At 39.3% G+C, this 22,825-nt stretch overlaps 1 protein-coding gene across 7 annotated transcripts in view; it reads right to left on the minus strand.

The window, feature by feature from the left end:
• Window positions 1-22,825, minus strand: part of MYO6 (myosin VI) — a 416,768-nt gene that overhangs the window by 159,784 nt on the left and 234,159 nt on the right. For all 7 annotated transcript variants that reach the window (XM_077487353.1, XM_077487359.1, XM_077487358.1 and 4 more), the window contains 2 exons: window positions 7,740-7,897; window positions 1,862-1,953 (listed from right to left, as the gene is read on the minus strand). In XM_077487353.1, coding sequence (XP_077343479.1) covers window positions 1,862-1,953; window positions 7,740-7,897 — 250 coding nt within the window. The remainder of the gene's footprint in view (window positions 1-1,861; window positions 1,954-7,739; window positions 7,898-22,825) is intronic.

Raw genomic sequence — 22,825 nt, forward strand, 5'->3', positions numbered from 1 at the left:
TAAAACTGGACAGTGCAAAATCTGGTGCACCTCTGCAAAGAAACACCAATCAGCTTCCAGGGTTTTTTTTTTTTTTTTTTTGTCAAAGCTTAATGGAACAAACTGAAGTCAGAAGCTGATTGGCTAACATGCACAGCTGCACCAGATTTGCTCTCACCGGTTTTAGTAAATTAACCCCACTGTGTGGGTCTGGGCAGTTCACACAGGGAATATCCCCCCCCCCCCCTATAATGCATTGCTGGTAAGCACATTCTACAGTATTACAAACACAATAGTGGAGGGCATGAAACCCTGAGAAAGGATAAATGATCCTAAAATTCACATATCTTTTAGAACCACAAACACCTTAAAATGTAATCCTTCACAACAGCTTCCATTGTGCAATCAATAAATGCAGTGGGGTGAAGAAGTAACTCAATTCACAATTTTTCTAAACATTCAGGGCTTGTTTGCACAAGTGGCCAGGAGACAGTTAAACCAGGTTACTGAGCCATGGCTTTACCACCCACCTAAAGAAGAACATACAGCTGCTCAGGGCTCTACCTATGTCCCAGCAAAAATGAAAGCCTTCTTTAATATTTGGCAGGCAGTACCGCCACCTGACTTAGCCCTTTTCAAGCGAACAGGACCACACCACAACTGCCCAGTAGTTTTCACAGGTAAAACAGAGAGTGAGGAGATGACATATCAACTCCCGTCACCTGTTATTAACCTCTGAGAAGCGATAAACTGCAATCCCTGTGTTCAGTGTGCAGTTTTTCGCATGCACGTTTACATTTACAATTCATTTTTTTTTTAGAAATGATGTTTTATTATACACGCCATGCATTCACATGTGTTCAAGTACCGTATTTATCGGCGTATAACACACAATTTTTTCCCCTTAAAAGCAGGGGAAAATCGTGGTGTTATACGCCGATCCCCCGAGATTCTGAGCCTCTGGGTGGCTTTCAGCCGCCTTCGGCTCTTCAAGGCGACTTTCGCCCGCCTTCGGCTCTTCTTGGCAGCTTTCGTCCGCCTTCGGCTCTTCTCGGCGGTCGAAAGCTTCCAAGAATGGCCGAAAGCTGCCCGAGAAGAGCCGAAGGCCCGCCGAGAACTACCGCACGCCCCCGAGATACACATCCGGCTCTGTATCTCGGCGGCGGCATTTTTGAAAAATTAAATAGACACGGCTGCAATGGGGGACACGGCTGCATAAGACTGCAATGGTGCACAAGGCTGCATAAGGCTGCAATGGTGGACAAGGCTGCAATGGTGGACAAGGCTGCAATGGTGGACAAGGCTGCAGATGACACTGATGGGCATATAAATGTAAGTTTTTTTTTTTCCCCTTAAACTTCCCTCCTAAAAGTTTTTTTCCTTAAAATTCCCTCCTAAACTTGGGGTGCGTGTTATACGCCGGCGCGTGTTATACGCCGATAAATACGGTATGTTTAAGTGTGAAAAAATGCAGAATGCTGTAGTCTTAAATAAACATGAAAGCACTGCAGTGCTGTAAAACAGACTCACTGAAATACATTCATTTTTCAAAACCGCTTCAATATTAAAGTACCGTATAGTATTTTTGAGAGATGAATCAGAGTTTATGTCACTCCTCTGTGACAGTTTATGATTTATCTTTAGTGAGCATGCTGAGTTACCTACTAAAAGGATTTACGTCACAGTTTATACATCTTTTTCTGATATATCGAGTTATATGTACTAACATCATTAGCACCCTGGCAGACTAATAAACTCTGTAATATAAAGTTCAGCAATCAACCAATTTGACAGAGGAAGGATGCATCTCATGAGTTTATGCACAAGACCCTTGTGGTGTGTTTTGTGTAGAACAGGTATCATTTTAGCAATATCTACTTACCTCTTTGAGGATCCTTTCATTGAAGAACTGCTGCAGCTTCTCATTACAGTAGTTAATGCAAAACTGTTCAAAACTGTTGTGTTCAAAGTATTCTGAAATGAAAGATCAGAACATTAAGATTCATTCCATTCCCACTTCATGTAATAAAACTGTTCCAAAAGGCTTTAACTGTGACATACTGGTTGCTTCTGTATTAGTAATACATACGGTATGTAGAAGCATTGGCACAGAAAAAGAGAATAGGACAATTACTCTAAGTGTTTGGTGTTCACAAGGTGTCTCCCTTACTGTGGTTACTTTAAACAGCAACATTATTTCTCCTCTTCCTTTTTGCTGTGATGAACCACTTCCAATATCACAGAGACAAGGAAAGGAACCTCTGCTAAAAAAAATTGAATCAAGCTAAAAGAGAAGACCTAAGCAATCAGCATGTTGTTGATGTTGCTGGGGTGGGAACTATGGCTTGTAAATGGCTCTCTTTTTTTCACGTTTTGGGTTTTACTTTACATTAACTGATAAGAAAATAGATAACTGCTTAGGAAAATTATACCAATGATACCAATGATACCAATGATACCAATAACAAAAGGAAGGCATGTAGGCACAAAAGGCAAAATATTAAGACAAGAAAGATGAACTAGAAGAATATTTGTGTGGGAAAACTACAAACATATGAAGTACAGAGCTGTGTTCAGGGGACATCAATAGAAGATCACAGACATATAATGGCCTTTGGGCAGAGAATTTGCTGTAATAGGGAGTTTTATCCAATGGGAGGATACTTCATTGTAAAGTGGTTTTAAACCTCAGACATGAAATATGAAAACAGTACATCCTTTTATGGTATGTACTTGCTTCTCTCCAAAGCTCTGAGTGTCATTTCTCTGTGCTGCCTGGTTTTATCAGCATGACCCAGTTCTGGCAGCCAAGAGTTAAAATAGAGCTGCATTACTCAGCCTGTGACTGTTATCCACAGCGGTACCTGTTCTCTGTATTTGGTGAAGGGAGAGAGAGAGGGGTGTACCTTCCCTTTGATAAGGGCTCAGAGCTGTCAGCTTTGTGAAGACTTCGGAACCCTTCCCTCTGATCTCAGAACTAAAGAGAAATCCCTCCTTCTGTGTATTTTCATCTCTGTGTATCACCTAATGCTGGTCACCTCACTGGTTATACATGGGGATTTACAACATTTTTTTTCTAGTATCAAAATACTGGCTTTAAAAAAAATAAAAAAAAAATAAAAAAAGACAAAAATTAACTTAACGTAAAATATAAAAGCAGAAGTTCTGCCAATGTTAGCAAAAAACAAGATTGTACAAGTGTAAAGAGATGCTGTTCAATTGCTCCCTCGTTCACAATGTCTTACTCTTTCTTCTAAATCAATGGCTTCATTATTGCAGCTTCTGGCTTATATCAAGTGCCAAAAGTTTTATACAGAGCTGTACAATTAGTAAAATGTTCAAAAATGGGCCATATGGGTAAAGTATAATTAAACCGCAGTTCAAAAAAACTAATTTATTGCAACTCATATGGCCACATATATAAAAGTCCCTGGGTGTGGTGGCTGCCTTAGTTTACTTTTTCAGGATTTTCCCTTCTTTTTAACTTTTTAATCAAGCCAATATCACATCTCCTAGCTTAAGGCTGCCATTTATCTCACTTCATGCACATGGGTCTGCTTCATGATGTACGGCTTATGGATCTTTTTCCTTCGGCACCCTTGGACAGGACTACACCTCACCATCACCTTTCACTATAACATAGGGGTAGATTCTGTAGTACACAGAGAATGCTGGAACAAATGTAACCAACAACAGTTAGCAAAATGGACCACTTCCTAATGATGGCTTTGTGATAGGCCGAAACCTTGAAGGTTACACTGCCTCATCATGTCAAATCTGCCCATACAAAACTACCCAGGAATCGAGCAGAACGACATGAGAGGCAGCTTTCCATACCAGGGCCGATTACCATTAACAATCAACTGCTATACACGCCAGGTGCCAGGATTATAAGGCACTTATAAATGTGAGTGGAACTATTTTCATTTGTATTTTGAATAAATCCGTTTTAATGGCATTGCGCAATGAAGGTTTTCCTCTGTCATTTCCATTCATTCCTATGGAGGTGTATCTTTGTATGAGACGTTATCATCTCAACAGGCTCCCTAGGGTTATCCTCACATGCTGAAGAGACCATTCTAGCGATAGTTGGTCAAAATCCAGGGTGAGTGCACATCTATGTGGGGCACCCAGTCTGAGCACTATTGCATAGGAGAAGTCAATTTAAGCACGAGTACTTTGTATCATCACCTAATGGGACTTAGTATTAGTTTTTTTTTGTGTGTTCTGCATGTATATATGAATTTGATTAACCCTAAGCACAGAAAACAGTTTTTACAACAGTCAGCAAAACCAGGAGCATATATAAAGTTATAATCCTCATGCACATGGGTGCATGAATCTATGCTTAAAATCTTATGCCAGAAGTTGGCAGAAAAAAATGTCTCTAATGTTGCACATGTATACGCATTTACATGTTACAGTATGTGTACGGGGTTTATGGGGTTATATGAGCACAAACTCATTCTATCAGCTAGAATATTCATTTATTCTAAGCAGTAGATTCAATTTACTTGAGTGCATAAAATAATATTCAAAAGCTCCTCTCAAATTGCAGCTTTGGGGGGGGGGGGGGGTTTGCCTCTAAACACTGCCCTTAAAATATGGCTTTAAACACCTAATGTGCATGGCCACATAAGCCAACACTGAACTGTGTTTAACCACTTCCCGACCAGCGCACGACGATGTACGTCGACAGAATGGCACGGGCAGGCATATTGGCGTACATGTACGTCCAATATTCGTTGCCGCCGTGCCATCGGGAGCGCTCCCGCGCTGGTCGGGACCCCCGTGAGTCCGGTCGCGGGACCCGCGGACTCGATCGCCGCGGGCATCCCCGCGATCGTCTCACGGAGCGGCCGAATGGAGGAAATGCTGTATAAACAACATTTTTCCATTCTGCCTAGCAACTAGTGACGCTGATCTCTGCTCCATGTGATTGGAGCAGAGATCAGTGTACACTAAATGAAAGCCCAACCCCCCCACAGTTAGTAACACACCCCTAGGAACACTTAACCCCTACACTGCCACCCACTGGTTAACCCTTTCACTGCCAGTGTCATTTACACAGGAATCACTGCATTTATATAGCAGTGATTACTGTATAAATGACAATGGTCCCAAAAATGTGTCAAAAATGTCCGATGGGTCCCCCACAATGTCGCAGTCACAATAAAAATCGCAGATCGCCGCCATTACTAGTAAAAAAAAAAAATAATAAAAAATTATTAATAAAAATGCTATAAAACTATCCCTATTTTGTAAACGCTATAACTTTTGCGCAAACCAATCAATAATCGCTTATTGCGATTTTTTTTACCAAAAATATGTAGAAGAATACGTATCGGCCTAAACTGAGGGAAAAAAATGTTTTTTATATATATTTTTGGGGATATTTATTATTACAAAAAGTAAAAAATTATGCGTTTTTTTAAAAATTATCGCTCTATTTTTGTTTATAGCGCAAAAAATAAAAACCACAGGGGTGATCAAATACCACCAAAAGAAAGCTCTATTTGTGGGGGAAAAAAGGACGTTAATTTTGTTTGGGAGCCACGTCGCACGACCGCGCAATTGTCAGTTAAAGCGACGCAGTGCCGAATCGCAAAAAGTGGTCTGGTCTTTGACCAGCAAATTGGTCCGGTCTGAAAGTGGTTAAAGGCATATCCTTAAAAATATGCTGGATGCTTGTTAAAGCACACTAGATTTCTAGCAGGACCAATGGGTATTGTGGGGGTTTACATGCACTTTACCATTTTAGCATTAACTGTATTTAATAACAGAAATAGTGTAGCACAACATTTGTTTGATTGCAAAATGCATTTGGAAATAACACACTATATAGTTTTGTCTTTTCTTTGGCTCTCTCTAGTTAGCTGTCAGAACTGGCTGAAGATCTGTAGAGGATACATCTTTAGTGTATTTGACAGTGATGTGTGCAGCAGGCTATAGACCTTGTGTAATAAGACAACCTGGTGCGTGTCTGTCTAAATTGTTAAGTATTGATCTATACACTTTTCATAGCATCTGGTTTAGCCCATAACTTCCTACATTGGTACACAGATGCAGTAAACTTTGAATGGTTATTTATCATGGGCAATTATTTACTTATTGATTGATTACTTTGAATGTTTATGCAATTACATATAAACAAGTGTGGGGATCTGAGATTTTCAAGCCCACTAGGCTGACTTTAACAGCGGCTGTCAGCTCAACTGCATTCATTTCTATGATGAATGGTGGTTAATGCGAGGCACATATTGTAACATGGCAGCACAAATCTACTCATCAGCAGACCAAAAGGACAATCGTTTTGGCAGACAAATCAAGTCAGGATTCTCATTTACTTGTGATTTGATGAAGTCAACCTTACTATGCAGGAAGCAAAGACTGAAGAGAACTGACTACTGCCCCTGAAATGTATTACTGACTAAAAATATATTATAACATAGTACCAATAACACAAAAAAAATTTATTCGGGATGCTTGAAATGTCACATATTCTAATATCAGCAAAAATAGAATTTCTGAGTTAGCAAGTTACCTGGAATATAGTACAGAACACAGGCCCTTTTCGATTGTTCCGACATGGTTCAAATGCAGCTAATTTTAGGTGATTGGACATTGGCAAAAAGAAAGGCTGTAGCGACACCCCCCTATAAAACCCTCCCCACTCCCAGCTAGTGTAAATTTTATAGCAAAAAATCAGGAGATCAGAGAAAAGAAGGGAGGGATCAATGTCTTGAATGGTCTCCAGGAAACAGATTTTACTGATAAGCCAAATATCCTATTTCCAGTGTCATCCAGTGCCAGACACAGACTTTTTAATCATTATGACTGGAATATCCAAAAACAGTGCAACGGAGGGGTGGGTAATCCAGCAAACACGGCCAACTGACCCACAAAAATATAAACTGCTCAAGAAAGCTTGACAGACTTAAGTTTGCAGCACCTTACGCTCAAAACTGGCATCAGAGGAAGCCTGAGCATCCACCTGGCAGAACTTTTACATGCAGAAAGGAGCCCAGGTGGAAGCCTTGCAAAATCTGAAACATAGATGCCTGATGCTGAAAAGGCCATGACTCACAGATCTGGTTGAGTGTCCCGAAAGAAGGAAGGGAGTAACCTTATTTTTCAGATTACAATTACCAATGATAGGTTGTCTACTCCACCTAGCAACGGTGGAGCGAGAGGCAGGTATACCCCTGGAGCACAAAAAGGGAATCTACTTGCCTAAAGGAATTCAACTGCATAAGGGATGCAGTAACTGTAAACTCTCACAGCATGTACCTGGTCCAGACAAGGTATAGAAATCCCTTAGGAATTCCTGAGTTTTGTAGCCACTAATTAAGAGTGAAGGACAATGTCCTGGTTAACCACTTTCCGACCGGCGCACGCCAATGTACGTCGGCATAATGCCACGGACAGGAAAATGGGCGTACAGGTACGTCCCTTTAAATTTGCCGCCATGCCATTACGTGCCGGTCAGGACCTCCGTGAGACCGATTGTCTCACAGTTCGCACAGGTAGCGGTATACAAGATTAATTTACATTAGTCTCCTAAATGAGCACTGTAAATGGCATTCAAAGAAAATGGTCATTGGGCAGAAGATACACTGCTAAAGACATATGGGCAGAAAAATAAAAATCTGTTAAAGCTATTTACAGTTACTAACCCTGATTGTAAATGGCTGCTTAGCATGTTATTTAAATAAAGTCCATATAAAACAACAAATAAAATAACTAAGTTGTTTACTTACCAAAACCAGCAATATCTAAAACTCCAATGAAGAAAGAGGACCTCTCAAATGGAAAGCATTGGTTTACCCGGTTAACCACGTGATCAAAAAGTCGGCTGTACACCGCCTTTGCCAGAGCATCACGGGCATTATTTGCCTGCTCTACTTTCAGTGGCACCCTAAAACACAAACAGTTTGCGCATTAGTCATTTACTGATAAAAACATTTTAAACTGACTGCAAAACTAGAGGGAGAAAACACAAGAAAATGCATCCTACCTAGAATATCAGATGCTAGAGAATAAATATTTTTCCATCTAACAGTTTGATTAAAATAAAATTCCGATACTATTTTACAAGTATTTTATTCAGTCATTTCACAAAAACGTATTTAACACTCCACAAAACACCATTTACTTCAATCTATGATTCAATGCCAGAAAATGCAAGACAAATAAAATTCCAGTTTGGTTCTGGGTGCCAATCACTAAGCCACTATACTGTTCACTAATGTAAAAACACAATTAACCCTTTTAATAAAATAAGTGGGATAATAAATAAATGACAAAATTTAAAATTTAGCACAATCTTTAAAATGTATCTTTTTAAATTTCAGAAAGTATTCTACTAAAGTGGAATAAACATACAGTACACATACCAGCAAATTGCATTTGTGTTCATAGGGGTATACATAAAACCTCCATAATCCAAACATACACAAATATTCATGAGTAATCATTAATCTGAACATCCAATTTACAAAGTATTCTTAACTCACAATGCCTTTTGGATCATGATTGAAAATATGTTTGCCAACAGATTAAGCCTGCAACTTGGCCAGTAAAAATCTGACTTTTTGCCAAAAAATTAGTAAAAGGATAAGGCTGGTATTTTTTCCTAGAAAAAATATAAACTCATGATGGTCTCTGAAGGAAAACACACACTGCAGTTTACTACCCTTTACTATGGCATATTGACTATTGATATGGCAGGGTAGTGCAAAAACACTATTTATTCTTTTAAAACATTATAGGGTATTTTTTTTTTAAATCACCTTTTATGTATTTGCCATATCTGGTTAAAATGATAAAAAATATTTATACATTAGAAGTATAGAGCCAAATAGGGTTGGAGTGGTTCCTTGTATTTAATACATAAATTTCAACTATGCCTCAAAAAACAGACTGCATGATGTTCCAGTAAGTAATGAAAAAGAATACTGCTCATTTCTGTACAGAATATAATGAGCGTGCACGAACATGAGAAAAAGAGAAACAGGCAGTTATTACTGGACCTCTTGACCTCAGACCCAGATGTGCATCCACTTTAGTTATGTATGATGCAAACATTCTAGTTATATTGCAATTCACACTACAGCTGTATTGATCAACCCAAGCCCTCAAGGGCCACCAGCAGTGGATATTTTCAGTTCTATTTGAAACCTTGTTGTTGAAATTATTAGTATTTTGTGTGAGCCAGGTTACTGCTATACATAGCTGAGCCCCTACCAATAAGCATAAGGAAAGAAAAAGCAGCACTGCTGTAAACCCTGGAGAAATGAAGTGCCAGTATTCAATGGAAAGAAAAGTAATATGGAAGTTGATGCAAGCTGCTTTGGGCAGATTTCTGAGTCAGGTATACTTAATGCATACTGAACAAATGGATACACAAGCCTCAAAGCTGCACGATACCACATTCATTTTTATAAAATACCATCACCGACTACTAAACTGCCACAATACGGGATTTTTATATGCAACATATTTTAGGATGCACCAGACGGTTACAGCACTAATCCTTTAAGATTAATATCTTTCTGACATACATTTTAGATGTGGAAAGATAAAAACAGCAAAAGTACGGTAGCTAAACGCCCTGTGTTCACAGATATTTAAAACCGATAATGTCAAAAGCAGGAACACAATCTAAAAATGATTACACTTTTTTTTATGCCCCAATTTACAAACTTATCTCTTACTTAATTATAACACCTGTATATATAGACACTAGGATACAAAAGAGACAACTTCTGCAGGAAGTTTCTTTCCTGAGCTGTTCAAGTTACATATTATTTAGACCACTGCATTAAAGGATTCCAAACACTTAGGTCTCACTACAATTCAAAAATGCCCTTTTCACATGGGTTTGATGTTTTTTTTGTTTTTTTTTCTGCCCCTCCATGTTAATCCAAGGATTATATTTACTAAGACTGGAGAGTGCAAAATCTGGTGCAGCTCTGCATAGAAACCAATCAGATTCTAGGTTTTAGTGCTCATGCACACAGACTTTTAAAAAACTGGCTGCAAAGCTAGCTCCGATGCATGGGGAAAAAAATCGGCGTTAAAAAACTCGATTTTTACCGCGTTTTGCATTGGCGTTTTTGCTTGTTTTTTTAGCACTAAGTAGCGTTTTTTAACAAAACACATCTCTTGGCTATAGCACTCCCAAATTTCCCACAATGCCACAGAAAACAAAGAAATTATGTTACGCGTTTATATGCGTTTTTGTGCATTTATGCGCGTTTTTACAGCTCTACCTCTGCGCCACGGACTGCACTGGTCCTGGGTTTTTTTTTTTCAGCTTAAAAACGCCTATGCCATTTGCAGCTTTTGAGCTGCAAAAAACACTCAAAAAAGCGGCTGTAAAAACGTCCATGGGCATGAGGCCTTATTGTCAAAGTCTAATTGAATAAGCTAAAGTTAGAAGCCGATTGGCTACCATGCACAGCTTCATCAGATTTTGCACCCTTCAGTTCTAGTAAATCAACACCTATGTGCCACATTAAGGCATTAGCAGAGGTTTTGAGGCAGGAGCATTTAGAGGCAGCAAAAAAAAAAAAAAATAAATTACTTGCGCGTTCAACGAAAAGAGTGTTTTGATAGTAAAACTGCAAAACGTGCCTAAGCACTAGACACTTTTAGTGTTTGAGCGTTAATTCATTTTAGTGGCCAGAATCAATTAATATTCTGGCCAAAGAAATGAATAAATACCCAAAGCTCTTGATGCATCTAAAAGTATTTGCAAGAATGCAGCTTAGGCACAAATTTCCCTATTAGCAGAAAAGTGTTTAGAAGTGCTAAGCAAACAGTGTGCATGGGGCCTTATATTACAGATGGGAAAAGTACTATTTTTTTTTTTTTTTTAACAGGCTAGTAAACTAAATTATATTTCTGTCAAATACACATCATTTCTATACATACAGGGGTGTACTTCAACCTGCGAAACTGCATGCACATTCATTCAGGGTAAATGCAGGCAAAATCAATGTTACTAGGCTATTTTCTCTCCAGGTTGGAAGTTCTTCATTCAAAAGACTAGCATGAATAAAGAAATTACAGCATTTCGGTCACTAGAATGAACTAGGAGGGCTTAAGGCTTTGAGCCCGATAGCATGGGCATGCGGTCGCCCCTCCCTTTATTAATAAGCGAATAGAGGCAATAGTGTAAATATTTAGGGCTATGTACAGGTTAATGTATTTGGGTTAATGTCCCTTTAAGAGAATGGCAATTTGGGCTGGGGGTGGGGTTAAGGGTTGCAAGGCTATTGGTGATATCCCAAATGGTCATGTGACCCATGGGGAATGTTCTGGAAAGGGGCTTATTATATATAGGACTCTCTCACAGGTGCACTCACACCTGTTCCCAGCCAGGCAGTGAAGGTGCAACAAGCTTTGCAACAAGCTCAGTGAAGGTGAAAACAGGCTCCTGAAGTACTTCATTCATGGCTATGAAAACCTTAATGAAGCAAGTGTTGGAGAAAGCTGGGGATAAAGGTGGAGAAGAATGACTTAGAAAATGCCTGGCTTCGGCAGAGAATGATAATGAGCAAAGTGTTTTGGCTGAGGTAAATTCAGTACAGTATCCGCTGGTATTCACCTGTAGTCAGAAGTAGAACAGCTGTTAATGACATTCAAAACCGCCGTACCCGCTGCCATGAACCGTCTCCGCAGCCGCCGGTTTCACAGGACAGAGAAGACAGCAGCACAGCATGGCTGGAAAATCCAGCAGCCACTATGCAGCATCAGTTCAGCTTGAGAGAAAAGAAATAGGAGGAGGGTCCGGTCCCCATCGCCGCCCAGAGGCAGCGCTGGGTGGGCTAGAGGGGCGTCAGCTATACAGAGGACAGAGGTAGTGTCTGCGGTTGTAAGTGAGGAGAGACAAACCCTGCCCAGTATTATTACCACAGCATGCGGCTGCAAGCAGTGTGAGTATCACAGACATCCCGCGGATGGCCACTGGAGGCAACAGAGAGCCGCATTATGCTGCTTCAGATATAACAAATGCTCCAGCGCCCCCTGGCGGTATAGGTGAGTTAGCACACACACTTAATAGCATTATGGAATCCATTAACAGATTAGCTGACACTATGAATACACCTGCAATTTAAAATAGTAATTATGGTAATGTATGGTCTAATCAAAACAGACATTGTGTCAGCTTAGGCAATATAGGTAATGTTAATAACAGTCAGCTAATGTTAATTCGCAATATCTATTACCAGCTGAGATTAATATTTCTAGCGCATCGGTACCAGAAGTGTGCTTTAAAGAGACATTACCATGTGAGATCTCGCTGTTAGGTTACCACCTTACTCCTCAGACTAAGGAAAAAATATGGAAAGGTCAATTCTTACATATTCTGTCGCTTATTCCATAAAAAAAAAAAAAAAAAAAAAAAAATTTAAAAAATGATTTGTCAACAGAAATGACAAAAAAAAATAAAAAATCAGATGAGAAAGATGAGGGTGATAGGAGAAGACCTGTGGTGAGGTCTTTTAATAATTGGTGGCAGTCATTTGCAATATACTCCAGTGTGCTAGGTGAGAAGCACCCAGAGTATTGCAGCGGGCTGTTTCAACACATGGAGCATGTGCTAGAAGCATATTAAAATTTTGTAGGTCTAGAATGGTTTCAATATGATGAGGCATTTAGAAAAAATTATCAATCTACCCATCATTGAAGTGGGGCAATAAGGAGGTCGGGTTGTGGCTAAACCTGATGGTGCTACAGAAATTGGGTTTCATTAGGCAGCAGCCACAATCTAGTGTCCCCTTATAAAAGGGTATACTGCTTTGCTTACAATGAGAACGAGTGTAAATGGGGGGGGGGGGGTTTGTGCAAGTACAAGCATGAGTGTTCTGGACCCCACCCTTTGATCAGGTGTTTCAAAAAGGAACTCCAATATTCAAAGCTCCCAGAGGGATATTTATGCAAAAAGCTCACACCCCAGTGAAACTAGCAAGTATGCAGCAATGGTTGGACATATATTCAGACCAGGAGACAGCTAAAGCGGAGGTCCACCCTAAAGTGGACCTCCGCTCATCGGAAACCCTCCCCCCCTTCGGCGCCACAATTGGCACCTTTCAGGGGGGAGGGGGGTGCAGATACCTATACAGTACAGGTATTCTGCACCCACTTCCGGGATAGCTCTCTGCAAAAAGGGGCGTAGATTACGCCCCTTTCCGCAAGTGCCCGCCCCTTTCCGCAAGTGCCCCGCTGCCTGCTGGGAAACACACAGATCCCAGAGGCAGCGGGGACCGTCCTTATTGCGCAGCGCGATTCGCGCATGCGCAGTAGGGAACCGGGAAATGAAGCCGAAAGGCTCCATTTCTTGATTCCCATACCCAAGATGGCGGCGGCAGCACCTTACAGACGATCTAGAGATCGGCTTCGGGTGCCGACATCGCGGGCGCGCTGGACAGGTAAGTGTCACTATTTTAAAAGTCAGCAGCTGCAGTATTTGTAGCTGCTGGCTTTTAAAAAAAAAATAAAAATGCGGAGTCCCGGAGGAATCCCGCTTAAGTTCCTAATTGAAGGTTTCACCAAAGGTTTCCCTTTGCCAGTATTTCAGGGTGAAGGGTGTGAGCCAGTTAAAAATTTAAAGTCAGTGGATACTTACGCACACATTGTTAAAGAGAAGTTAATTAAGGAAGGTAGGATAGCAGGTCCATTTGATTCCCCTCCTTTCTCACCGTTTAGGATATCGATGTTAGGCATCATACCCCAAAAAATAAAATAAAAAAAAGAACCAAATACCTTTCGCCTAATCCACCATTTATCATTCCCAAAAAGTAGCTTGTTAAATGATGAAATAGATACCGGCTTGTCATCAGTATCATATTGCACATTTGAAGAGGCTATTCAGCAAATTAGGAAGTTTGGGAAAGGTGCGTTGCTTGCGAAAGCAGACATAAAGGCGGCCTTCAGGCTGCTACCGATTGGCAGTAGCTTTCAACTCCTTGGGTAGGTATTTTGAGGGCAAATACTACTTTGATATGTGCCTCCCTATGGGATGTGCCATATCTTGTGCATATTTTGAAAAATTTGTAACCTTTCTCCAATGGATTGTGGCTTTTCAATCTGGCTACCAAGGTATATTACATTACCTGGACAACTTTTTATTCATTGGTCCAGCGCAATTTCCTGTCTGTTATTTTATGTTACATCTGTTTAGTGCGGTAGCGCATCATTTCAGTATCCCACTAGCTAGCGAGAAAACTGTTTTTCCTTCCTCGATTATAGCATTCCTAGGTGTCAAGGTTGACACTGTTAATCTGATATTTCAGTTACCTGAATCTAAAATCTTTAAGATTAAAGCTTTAATTTCAGTGTTGATTAGGTGTAAAAAAGTGTTATTAAAAGAACTCCAATCTTTATTAGGCCTTCTGGCATTCGCGACAAGGATTATGGCAGTTGGCAGAATCTTCTTGCAGCGCTTGTACTTGGCCATGTCTGGAATGAAATCACCATTTTCCCACATCAGATTGACAGTTCACCTCAAGGAGGACCTGTCAGTTTGGTTTAAATCCTTTGATATATACAATGGCAGATCAATTTTTCAGGAACAATGTGTGTCCTCATCCGACCTTGAGCTATATACAGATGCTGCAGGCTCATATGGATTTGCAGCTATTTGGAAGACTCACTGGTGCTGTGGTAAGTGGCCTGTGAGTTGGGAGACGAATAAAGTCACCAAAAGCATGGTAGTGTGGGAGCTTTTACCTTTAGTGGTTGCGACAGAAATATGGGGTGAGCAATTTGCAAATAAAAGAATCCTGATTCATTTGGATAATAAAGGGGTCATATATGCTGTGAATTGTTTGTCAGCCAAATCTATACAAGTGGTCAAATTACTAAGATACTTAGTGTTTCTTTGTCTTAAATTTAATATTTGGTTAAAGGCCAGGCACGTCCCAGGGAAGGAGAATCAAATTGCGGATGCATTATCTCGATTTCAGGTATACCGATTTCACCAACTCCTGCAGAATGCGGACAAGGTAATGTGTGTCCAGAAAATCTGTGGAGCCTAATTTAGAGGTTCTTACAAATGGGATAAGACACTCTGTGGCAGAAAATACATGAGTTGAGTACTCAACCGCATGGAATAGGTAGGGTAATTTTGCTATGGAAATGGATATACAATTTGAGTCACATTTCCAAAGTCATGGCGGGTTTATCTTTTTTCTTCAAATTAAAAATATTTTAAATTACAAAAATTACGGCTATATTATTTAATACTGCGTTTGTACTAGCCTTTTTGGGGCTCTCAGAATATCTGAGTTGCTGCCAAAAAACAAAAAAGTAATGGTGGGTTTACTAAAAAAGAATGTGATTGTCTCGGTCAAATTGTTCATCCCTGTGTCAAAAAACAGATAGGTTAGGAAAAGGCAGTTGGGTACCTTTAAGTCGATGTGGAGATGAGGATATATGTCCAGTTAGAGTCATAAATGACTGGCAGTTAGGCCAATAGGAGAGGGGAATTTTTTATTTTTTTTGGTTGATGCTGATGGGTCCCCCTCTTACTCAGTATCAATTCAATTACATATTAAAGGCTCGCTTGAGAAAATTGAATTTGCATCAATTTAAGTTTACTTCTCATTCTTTCAGGATCAGGGCAGCTGCTAGGATGGGATTGGATGATGCAATAATCAAACGGTTGGGGAGATGCGAATCTCAACGTTTTCAGATTTATGTCAGACCTGATCTTTTTCTTTAAATTCTAGGTAATAGGTAATAGAAGATTTGTTTGGATCCTGACGCCACCAGCTCGCGTTGTTTGTTTGCGGAAGTATTGGGCGCGAATCGAGACCGGCCGGCTCGGATTTGCATAACGATCGTTTTAAACATTATTTCTGTAAGTGCGCATTTGTCTCTTACGTTCGATTAAAATTTTATTTGGGTTTTACACTATTGTGAGTTTTATTACCTTCTATGTAAACCGGTGAGAGGGAGTGTATTTGGAGGCGAACGGGTTCCAGAGTTCCTTTGCATCCATTTGTGAAAACCCTGGACTGGGGGAATCAGTCATCCGCTCTGCATGGTTCTCTATAATAAGGAACCATACACCTTCGGTAAGCGGCAGTAATATCTATGGTGGAGGTTGTGCACGGTTCACGTTCGTTTTGGATATTTATGCTGTCACCATATCACCGTGGAATACTTTGAAAATAGATACTTTTCATGGACTTTATGAACACTTTAATATTCAATGTTATGATTTTTTTTCACATATATTGATGTTCCATTAATGTTTTAAGGTAATTGGTCATTGGATGTCACATTTCTTCTTTCTTTGAATGTTCACATCATATTAGGATAATTCATTATTATTTATGGTATCTTCACTGACAATATTGATATATATTTGAAATTTCCTTGCACTTAAAACTTTTCCGCATAGGATTGACAAATTATTAAGTTAAAGTTATTGGAGTTTTTTCACATAGGTGTATTTTTTGTTTTGTTTAGTATATATTTTTTCAGCACAACCCACCCTTTTTTTCCCATATATATATTATATATATATATATATATATATATATATATATATATATATATATATATATATATATATATATATATATAGAGTATTTGATTACTTTTTTTTTTTTTTTTTTTACAAACAATTAAAATAATCTTGGATTCCCTTATCCGGTTTTAGTCTGGCACTCCTTTCTGTATTTCTATAGTTTGAGCTACTGTTGGTTGCCCATCAAGGAAAGCCTTGCGGGGGGCTGCTTCACCAGATCTATTGAGCTTGTTTGAAGTTTTCCTTTCTCTCAATACACATAAAAATCGAAACGTTCCCAGCGCCTCTGAGTATGTTGTTCTGGAGTCAATGAATATAAAAAGCTCCGGTCAATACAAATACCAGATAGATTAGCGCATTCATTTTCCATTCTCTTCAAGATATTTGATGCTTAGTGAAGTCTGCTCCCCCACCCTTTAATCAATTAATTTCTTTCAAATTCTCAAATAAGTTATTTGTAAATAGCCTGTTTGGACAATGTCACTTTTTTTGTCACACAAACAGGGACACACTTTGCCCTAACTTTGTCTGGAAAGGAGTGCTATCAATCAGCCATTACATTTTCATTTTCTAAGCTATAGGGGGAAAATAAAGATAGAAGTGGACTGGTTGCTTTTGGGAAAGCCACCAATTAAGATAGAACTGGTCTTGAACACTTTTTATTTTAATGAAACTAAACCCTTTAATGCTTTGCCGCCATGGAAGCCAGTTGCTTTTATTTTTTTCATAAGACAACCTCACAGATGTTGAGCTCCTCTCCGTAGGTTAAATATGAAAGGTTTAATAATGTGACCTATACCGCTAAGGGACTTGATGCCTGAAGGTAGTCAAATATAGCCTGCACATACAATCAATCTCCAATACCTATGGGGGCTTTTCTATCAAAGAAACAATAGCCTATTGGTTTGAAAACACAATCTGGAAAGGTTAAATCTGCCATGATTTCTGGTACCCAATATCCGAATGGTCCCTCAACAATTTTATTGAGCCTATATAATTCAATGTCTAAAATCTTCCGAATGCCAGTAAAGTAATCATCAGAATATATATTTTTTTTGGAAGACAGGGACAACTCAAGGTTTATCCATTCTTACCCAATGACATAAAAAGAACAGCAGATGAAAAACTCTCTCCCTCCATTTTGCTAATGATGCCAGAGCACAGGTCTCCGGATACATTTATTTACATGCATTACAAGGAGTGATTGACGCAAGATTGTTGGATTTAAGACCTAGCTAAAAATATTTGGGTACAGAAACAGGTTGGTTTACCTTTTACTTATGAAATATACCTGGTGTTTTTTTAACGCCGTGTGGGACTCTATGTAAAAAGATCATCATTGAATTCACTCAATAAAAAGGAAAAAAATGTATATATACCAATTAAATTAATTAATTTTCCCCCATGCTGTGCCAAGCTTTTAACACCCCATGATCCATAGCTGAGTGGGAATATATTAACACATTTTTTTACACCAAAGGGACAGCTTAACTTCAAATATTCAATTTCCAGGACTGTAAACAAATAACAGAGTTTCGTTTTTTGCCTGGAGCAACCTAAAATGAGAGTAAAGCAGTTTCCTGTGAGACTGGTGTTTAAAAAAAACTAAAATTCTTGTCTTAGTATGCCTGTCAATTTTGTATTCAAATTTTAAAAACAGTGGCTTACAGTTAAAAATAAAATAAAAATAAAAATACTGTGTGTATATATATATATATATATATATATATATATATATATATATATATATATATATATATATATATATATAATCTCAAAAGTGAGTACACCCCTCACATTTTTGTGAATATTTTATTAAATCTTTTCATGTGACAACATTAAGAAATTACACTTTGCTACAATGTAAAGTAGTGAGTGTACAGCTTGTATAACAGTGTAAATTTGCTGTCCCCTCAAAATAACGCAACACACAGCCATTCATGTCTAAACCTCTGGCAACAAAAGTGAAAATGTCCACTTTGGGCACAAAGTGACAATATTTTGTGTGACCACCATTAATTTCTAGCGCTGCCTTAACCCTCTTGAGCATGAAGTTCACCAGAACTTCACAGGTTGCCACTGGAGTACTCTTCTACTCTTCCATGACGACATCACGGAGCTGATGGATATTAGAGACCTTGCGCTGCTCCATCTTCTGTTTGAGGATGCCCCACAGATGCTCCATAGAGTTTAGATCTTAGATAGGTTTAGAAACATGCTTGGCCAGCCCATCACCTTTACCCACAGCTTCTTTAGCAAGCCAGTGGTCATCTTGGAGGTGTGCTTGGGGTTATTGTGTTGGAATACTGCCCTGCGGCCCAGTCGTTGAAGGGAGGGGATCATGCTCTGCTTCAGTATGTCACAATACATGTTGGCATTCATGGTTCCCTCAATGAATTGTAGCTCCCCAGTGCCGGCAGAACTCATGCAGCCCCAGACCATGACACTACCACCACCATGCTTGACTGTAGGAAAGACAACCTGTCTTTGTACTCCTATTTTAAGAAGGCTTTCTGCTTCATATGCATACAAAATCTTTATATTACTAATGAACACATTTTGGTTTGTTTGAACAACAGCCAGTTTTCACCTTTATATACTATTCATAAAAAGTATAGATAAGCCACCATTGAATATAAAGAGTTCCCCTAATAAGAAGAGAATGCTCCATGTACTAGCTTCGATGGATGGATCGAAAATTGGCTAGTTCAGCAACGACCAGCCAAATGTTGATCCATCTATGGCTATCCCCACTTAAGACAGGTTGATCTAATGATCTCTTTGTTGAACAGGAGGGTTGGGAAATTTTCATTCCTTCAGCACATGCAGCCAATCAGCTGCAGTGCTGAACAGTGCATACTTTTTTCAACTAAGTGATTCTGTTTTTGCTTTTTTTTTCTTTGACATGTAGGTGTTCTATCTTTTACTTGGATGTTATATGTGACACTGAGTAAATACAGCTGGATAAAACAAACTGTCCATCTTCATTTCAGGCTGCAAAGAAACAAAATGTGATTATTAAAAGGGGGGGTTATTTTCTATGCCCATTGTATGACCAGTTTTATTATTAAGATACAATTTAAGGCTTGTGTGTATAGGCTATTGCTTTGAACTGCTCATCTCCCCATAAAGGTCAATAGGGACAAATAGGCAGCATAGGAGGAGGTCAATAAGAATCTGAGAAGCATGAAACTAAAGGTCGTCAAATGCGAGTTGAAGGCACATGAAAGTATGCTGCATTGTCCCATCTATGCTTAGAGGTTTGCACTTATTTAAAAGAAAAAAACCCTTCTGATTAATAGTAAATAGTGGCAGTTCCCATACAGATTTCATTTAAAGGCTGATATAATGGTCTTCATTTCATGTTAAATACATGTTTTTGCGCTTGTTTGTTTTTTGTTTGTTTTTTATGCTATGCTCTATGTCATCAATACTTGCTATGGAATATCCATGTGAGGGTTAATTACTTTAACATTTTCATCTGGATTTGTGTCACAGGAAACCAGTTAAAGCTCTTGGGAACAATTATAGAGTAACTGATTAGATTGTGATTTTTTTAAGTCCACAAGGGAAATTCACACCAATTTTGAGAATATTGATTTGTGGATCACAAGGGTTCTGTTCACCATTGTAGAGCATCGAACAGGAAAAAAAATTCAATAAACTCACCTTTGTAAACAATCTTTTGTGACTTTGGGAGTAAGGTTTATATCCTTCATTTAAAAGGTAAAATGTTTGAAAATCAGACTTAGCTATGCATGAATTAACTTGTTTTACATTTATTGATCCAAAACAAACTTACTCTGAATTTATCAATGCAATTCACTTGATAAGACAAGTAAGATTAGTATTTATTTTAGTGGCGTTTCCCCATCTCTGCCAGCTCATCGGATAGCTTGGTACTTCTTTAATCATAATTAACCATAGTGTGTTTTTTTTGATTTGCTCAGATTATTTGCTTGACATAACCTGTGCTATTTAATGCTACTGGCAAGCTTATACCCCATAATCCTCTTAAAAAGCTAATTTCCATTAGAGACAAAACAGCCTCCAAACTTTAGAAATTAAAGGCAATTTGACTGTTTTCCATTGGTTTACATCCTGAGAGTCACTTGACTTAAAGCAATAATTCAGTGTAGTTTTAAAATCCTGAAATACCAAGTATAACAAGAAACGTGGCAAATCCTGCATGCGATTTCACATGGTGAATCATTGCAGTTTCCTCTACTATTATCAGTTTCCAAACGCTTGATTATTCCTTGTTCTAATTCATCTAGCTCCATGTCTTCTTGCAGTGCTCTCCCAAACTTCTGATCATGGAAACAAAAACTGCACACATCATGTAGCAGTCAGGTGATCTACAACTGTCATAATCCTGCTGTCTCTTAAAGTGGTTGTAAACCCTTACAACCAACTTTGACCTACAGGTAAGCCTAGATTAAGGCTTACCCGTAGGTCCAAGAAATATCTCCTAAACCTACACGGTTTAGGAGATACTTGCCAATAGACAGCGGCGCGCAGGCGCACTGAGCACCCCGCGGTCAACGGCGATATGCTGCGAGTGGTGGCTCATTTGCACATGCGCGGGAGTGACGTCATCGCAGCTTCACCTAATGACAGCGGCGGAGCAGCGAGACCCACCGAGAAAATGGATAGGCCGGACTACAGGGGACAGCGGTGTCTTCGCTGGCTCCTGTGTCAGGTAAGTGACACATAATGGACTACTATGCGATGCATAGTAGTCCATTATGCTTTACCTTTGCAGGGAATGAAAGAGGAAGTAAACCCATCAGGGTTTACTTCCTCTTTAATATAGTGTTTATCAGTAAATTTACAGCAATGACAGTTTGTTTTGATGGCATTTCATTATGGCTCTGGATTAATAAACAATGTTAACAGCAAGGATGCATAGAACAGAGCAGCTGTCAAAATCTTCCCCTGCGAGAGGAGCTGGATAGTAGCTTTCAAAGTAGGGCTTCATGCCGCCCATGCAGGTCTAAAAACTTAAAACTAAAGCTTAGGCAAGCATACTTGATGGACCTCAATAAGGTGCGCTGTCAATTAAAAAGTTTTGCCCATTCTTCTTTGCAAAATAGCTCAAACTCTGTCAGATTGGATGGATAGCGTCTGTAAACAGCAATTTTTAAGTCTTGCCACAGATTCTCAATTGGATTTCGGTCTGGGCGTTGACTGGGCCATTCTAACACTTGAATATGCTTTGATCTAAACCATTTCATTGTAGCTCTGGCTGTATGTTTAGGGTTGTTGTCCTGCTGGAAGGTGAACCTCTGCCCCAGTCTAAAGTCTTTTGCAGACTCTAATGCTGCGTACACACGATCGTCTCATCGGAAAAAGTTCTGATGGTTTTCCCCAACAGAATTCCGACGGAATTTGGCTCAAGCCATCTTGCCTACACACGGTCACACCAAATTCCGATCGTTTATTTGTTTATTTTCACTTTTAACAAAACATACAAAAACTTACAGCGTTATCATACGGATTTAGGTAAGAACAATAAAAATACCACACAACCCTTTTACTCCTTCCCATTCCCTACCTTCATCCATCCTACCCATTCACACCAACATTCTCCTTGCACTGTTTCCCTAACCGACAACCCTTCCACTTAGGTATAGATACCATTGTTCATTTTCTCACACCACATCTTCCAGATCTTATCAAACTTTTTAATACCTCCCTATCTTATATATACTACCCTTTCCTTAAGAACCACCCCATTCATATTCTGCACCCATTCTTCACTACTGGGGGGTAACGAGGATTGCCATTTCTGAGCTATAGGTTTCCTAGCCTGGAAGAGGCATCTAATTTTTGCTAGGTTAGTTCCTTTAGGATCACATCTTCAGTCTATCCATCCCAGCACACACCCCAAGGGTTCCATATCTATTATCATCTCAAATACCTGGGTTATTATTTCCACAACCTCCCTCCAGTAGCGATGCAACTTGGGGCACCCCCAAAACATGTGTATCATATCCTCCTTCCATCCTTCCAAATCTAGGGCATAAAGAATTCTGCCTTTGACCGAACAGAAAGAGTCTCTTGGGAGTATAGAATGCTCTATACAATAGGAATAAGTGGGACATTTTTTGGGATGAAGAGAGGGATACCCACAGCGCCAGCTCAAGAACCCTCTCCCATTGGGCTTCCGAGATATTTCCCACATCCATTTCCCATTTCTTCCTATACACTTGCTCCTGTGATATAGCCCGAGACATCTTATGAATACTTGAATACGTTTTGGATATTAGTCCTTTCCCCGATTTCACTCGCAGTATT

Source organism: Lithobates pipiens, unplaced genomic scaffold, assembly GCF_037356315.1.
Source record: "Lithobates pipiens isolate NorthernLeopardFrog02 unplaced genomic scaffold, aLitPip1_a1.2 Scaffold_18, whole genome shotgun sequence".
In the NCBI taxonomy this organism is placed as follows: domain Eukaryota; kingdom Metazoa; phylum Chordata; class Amphibia; order Anura; family Ranidae; genus Lithobates; species Lithobates pipiens.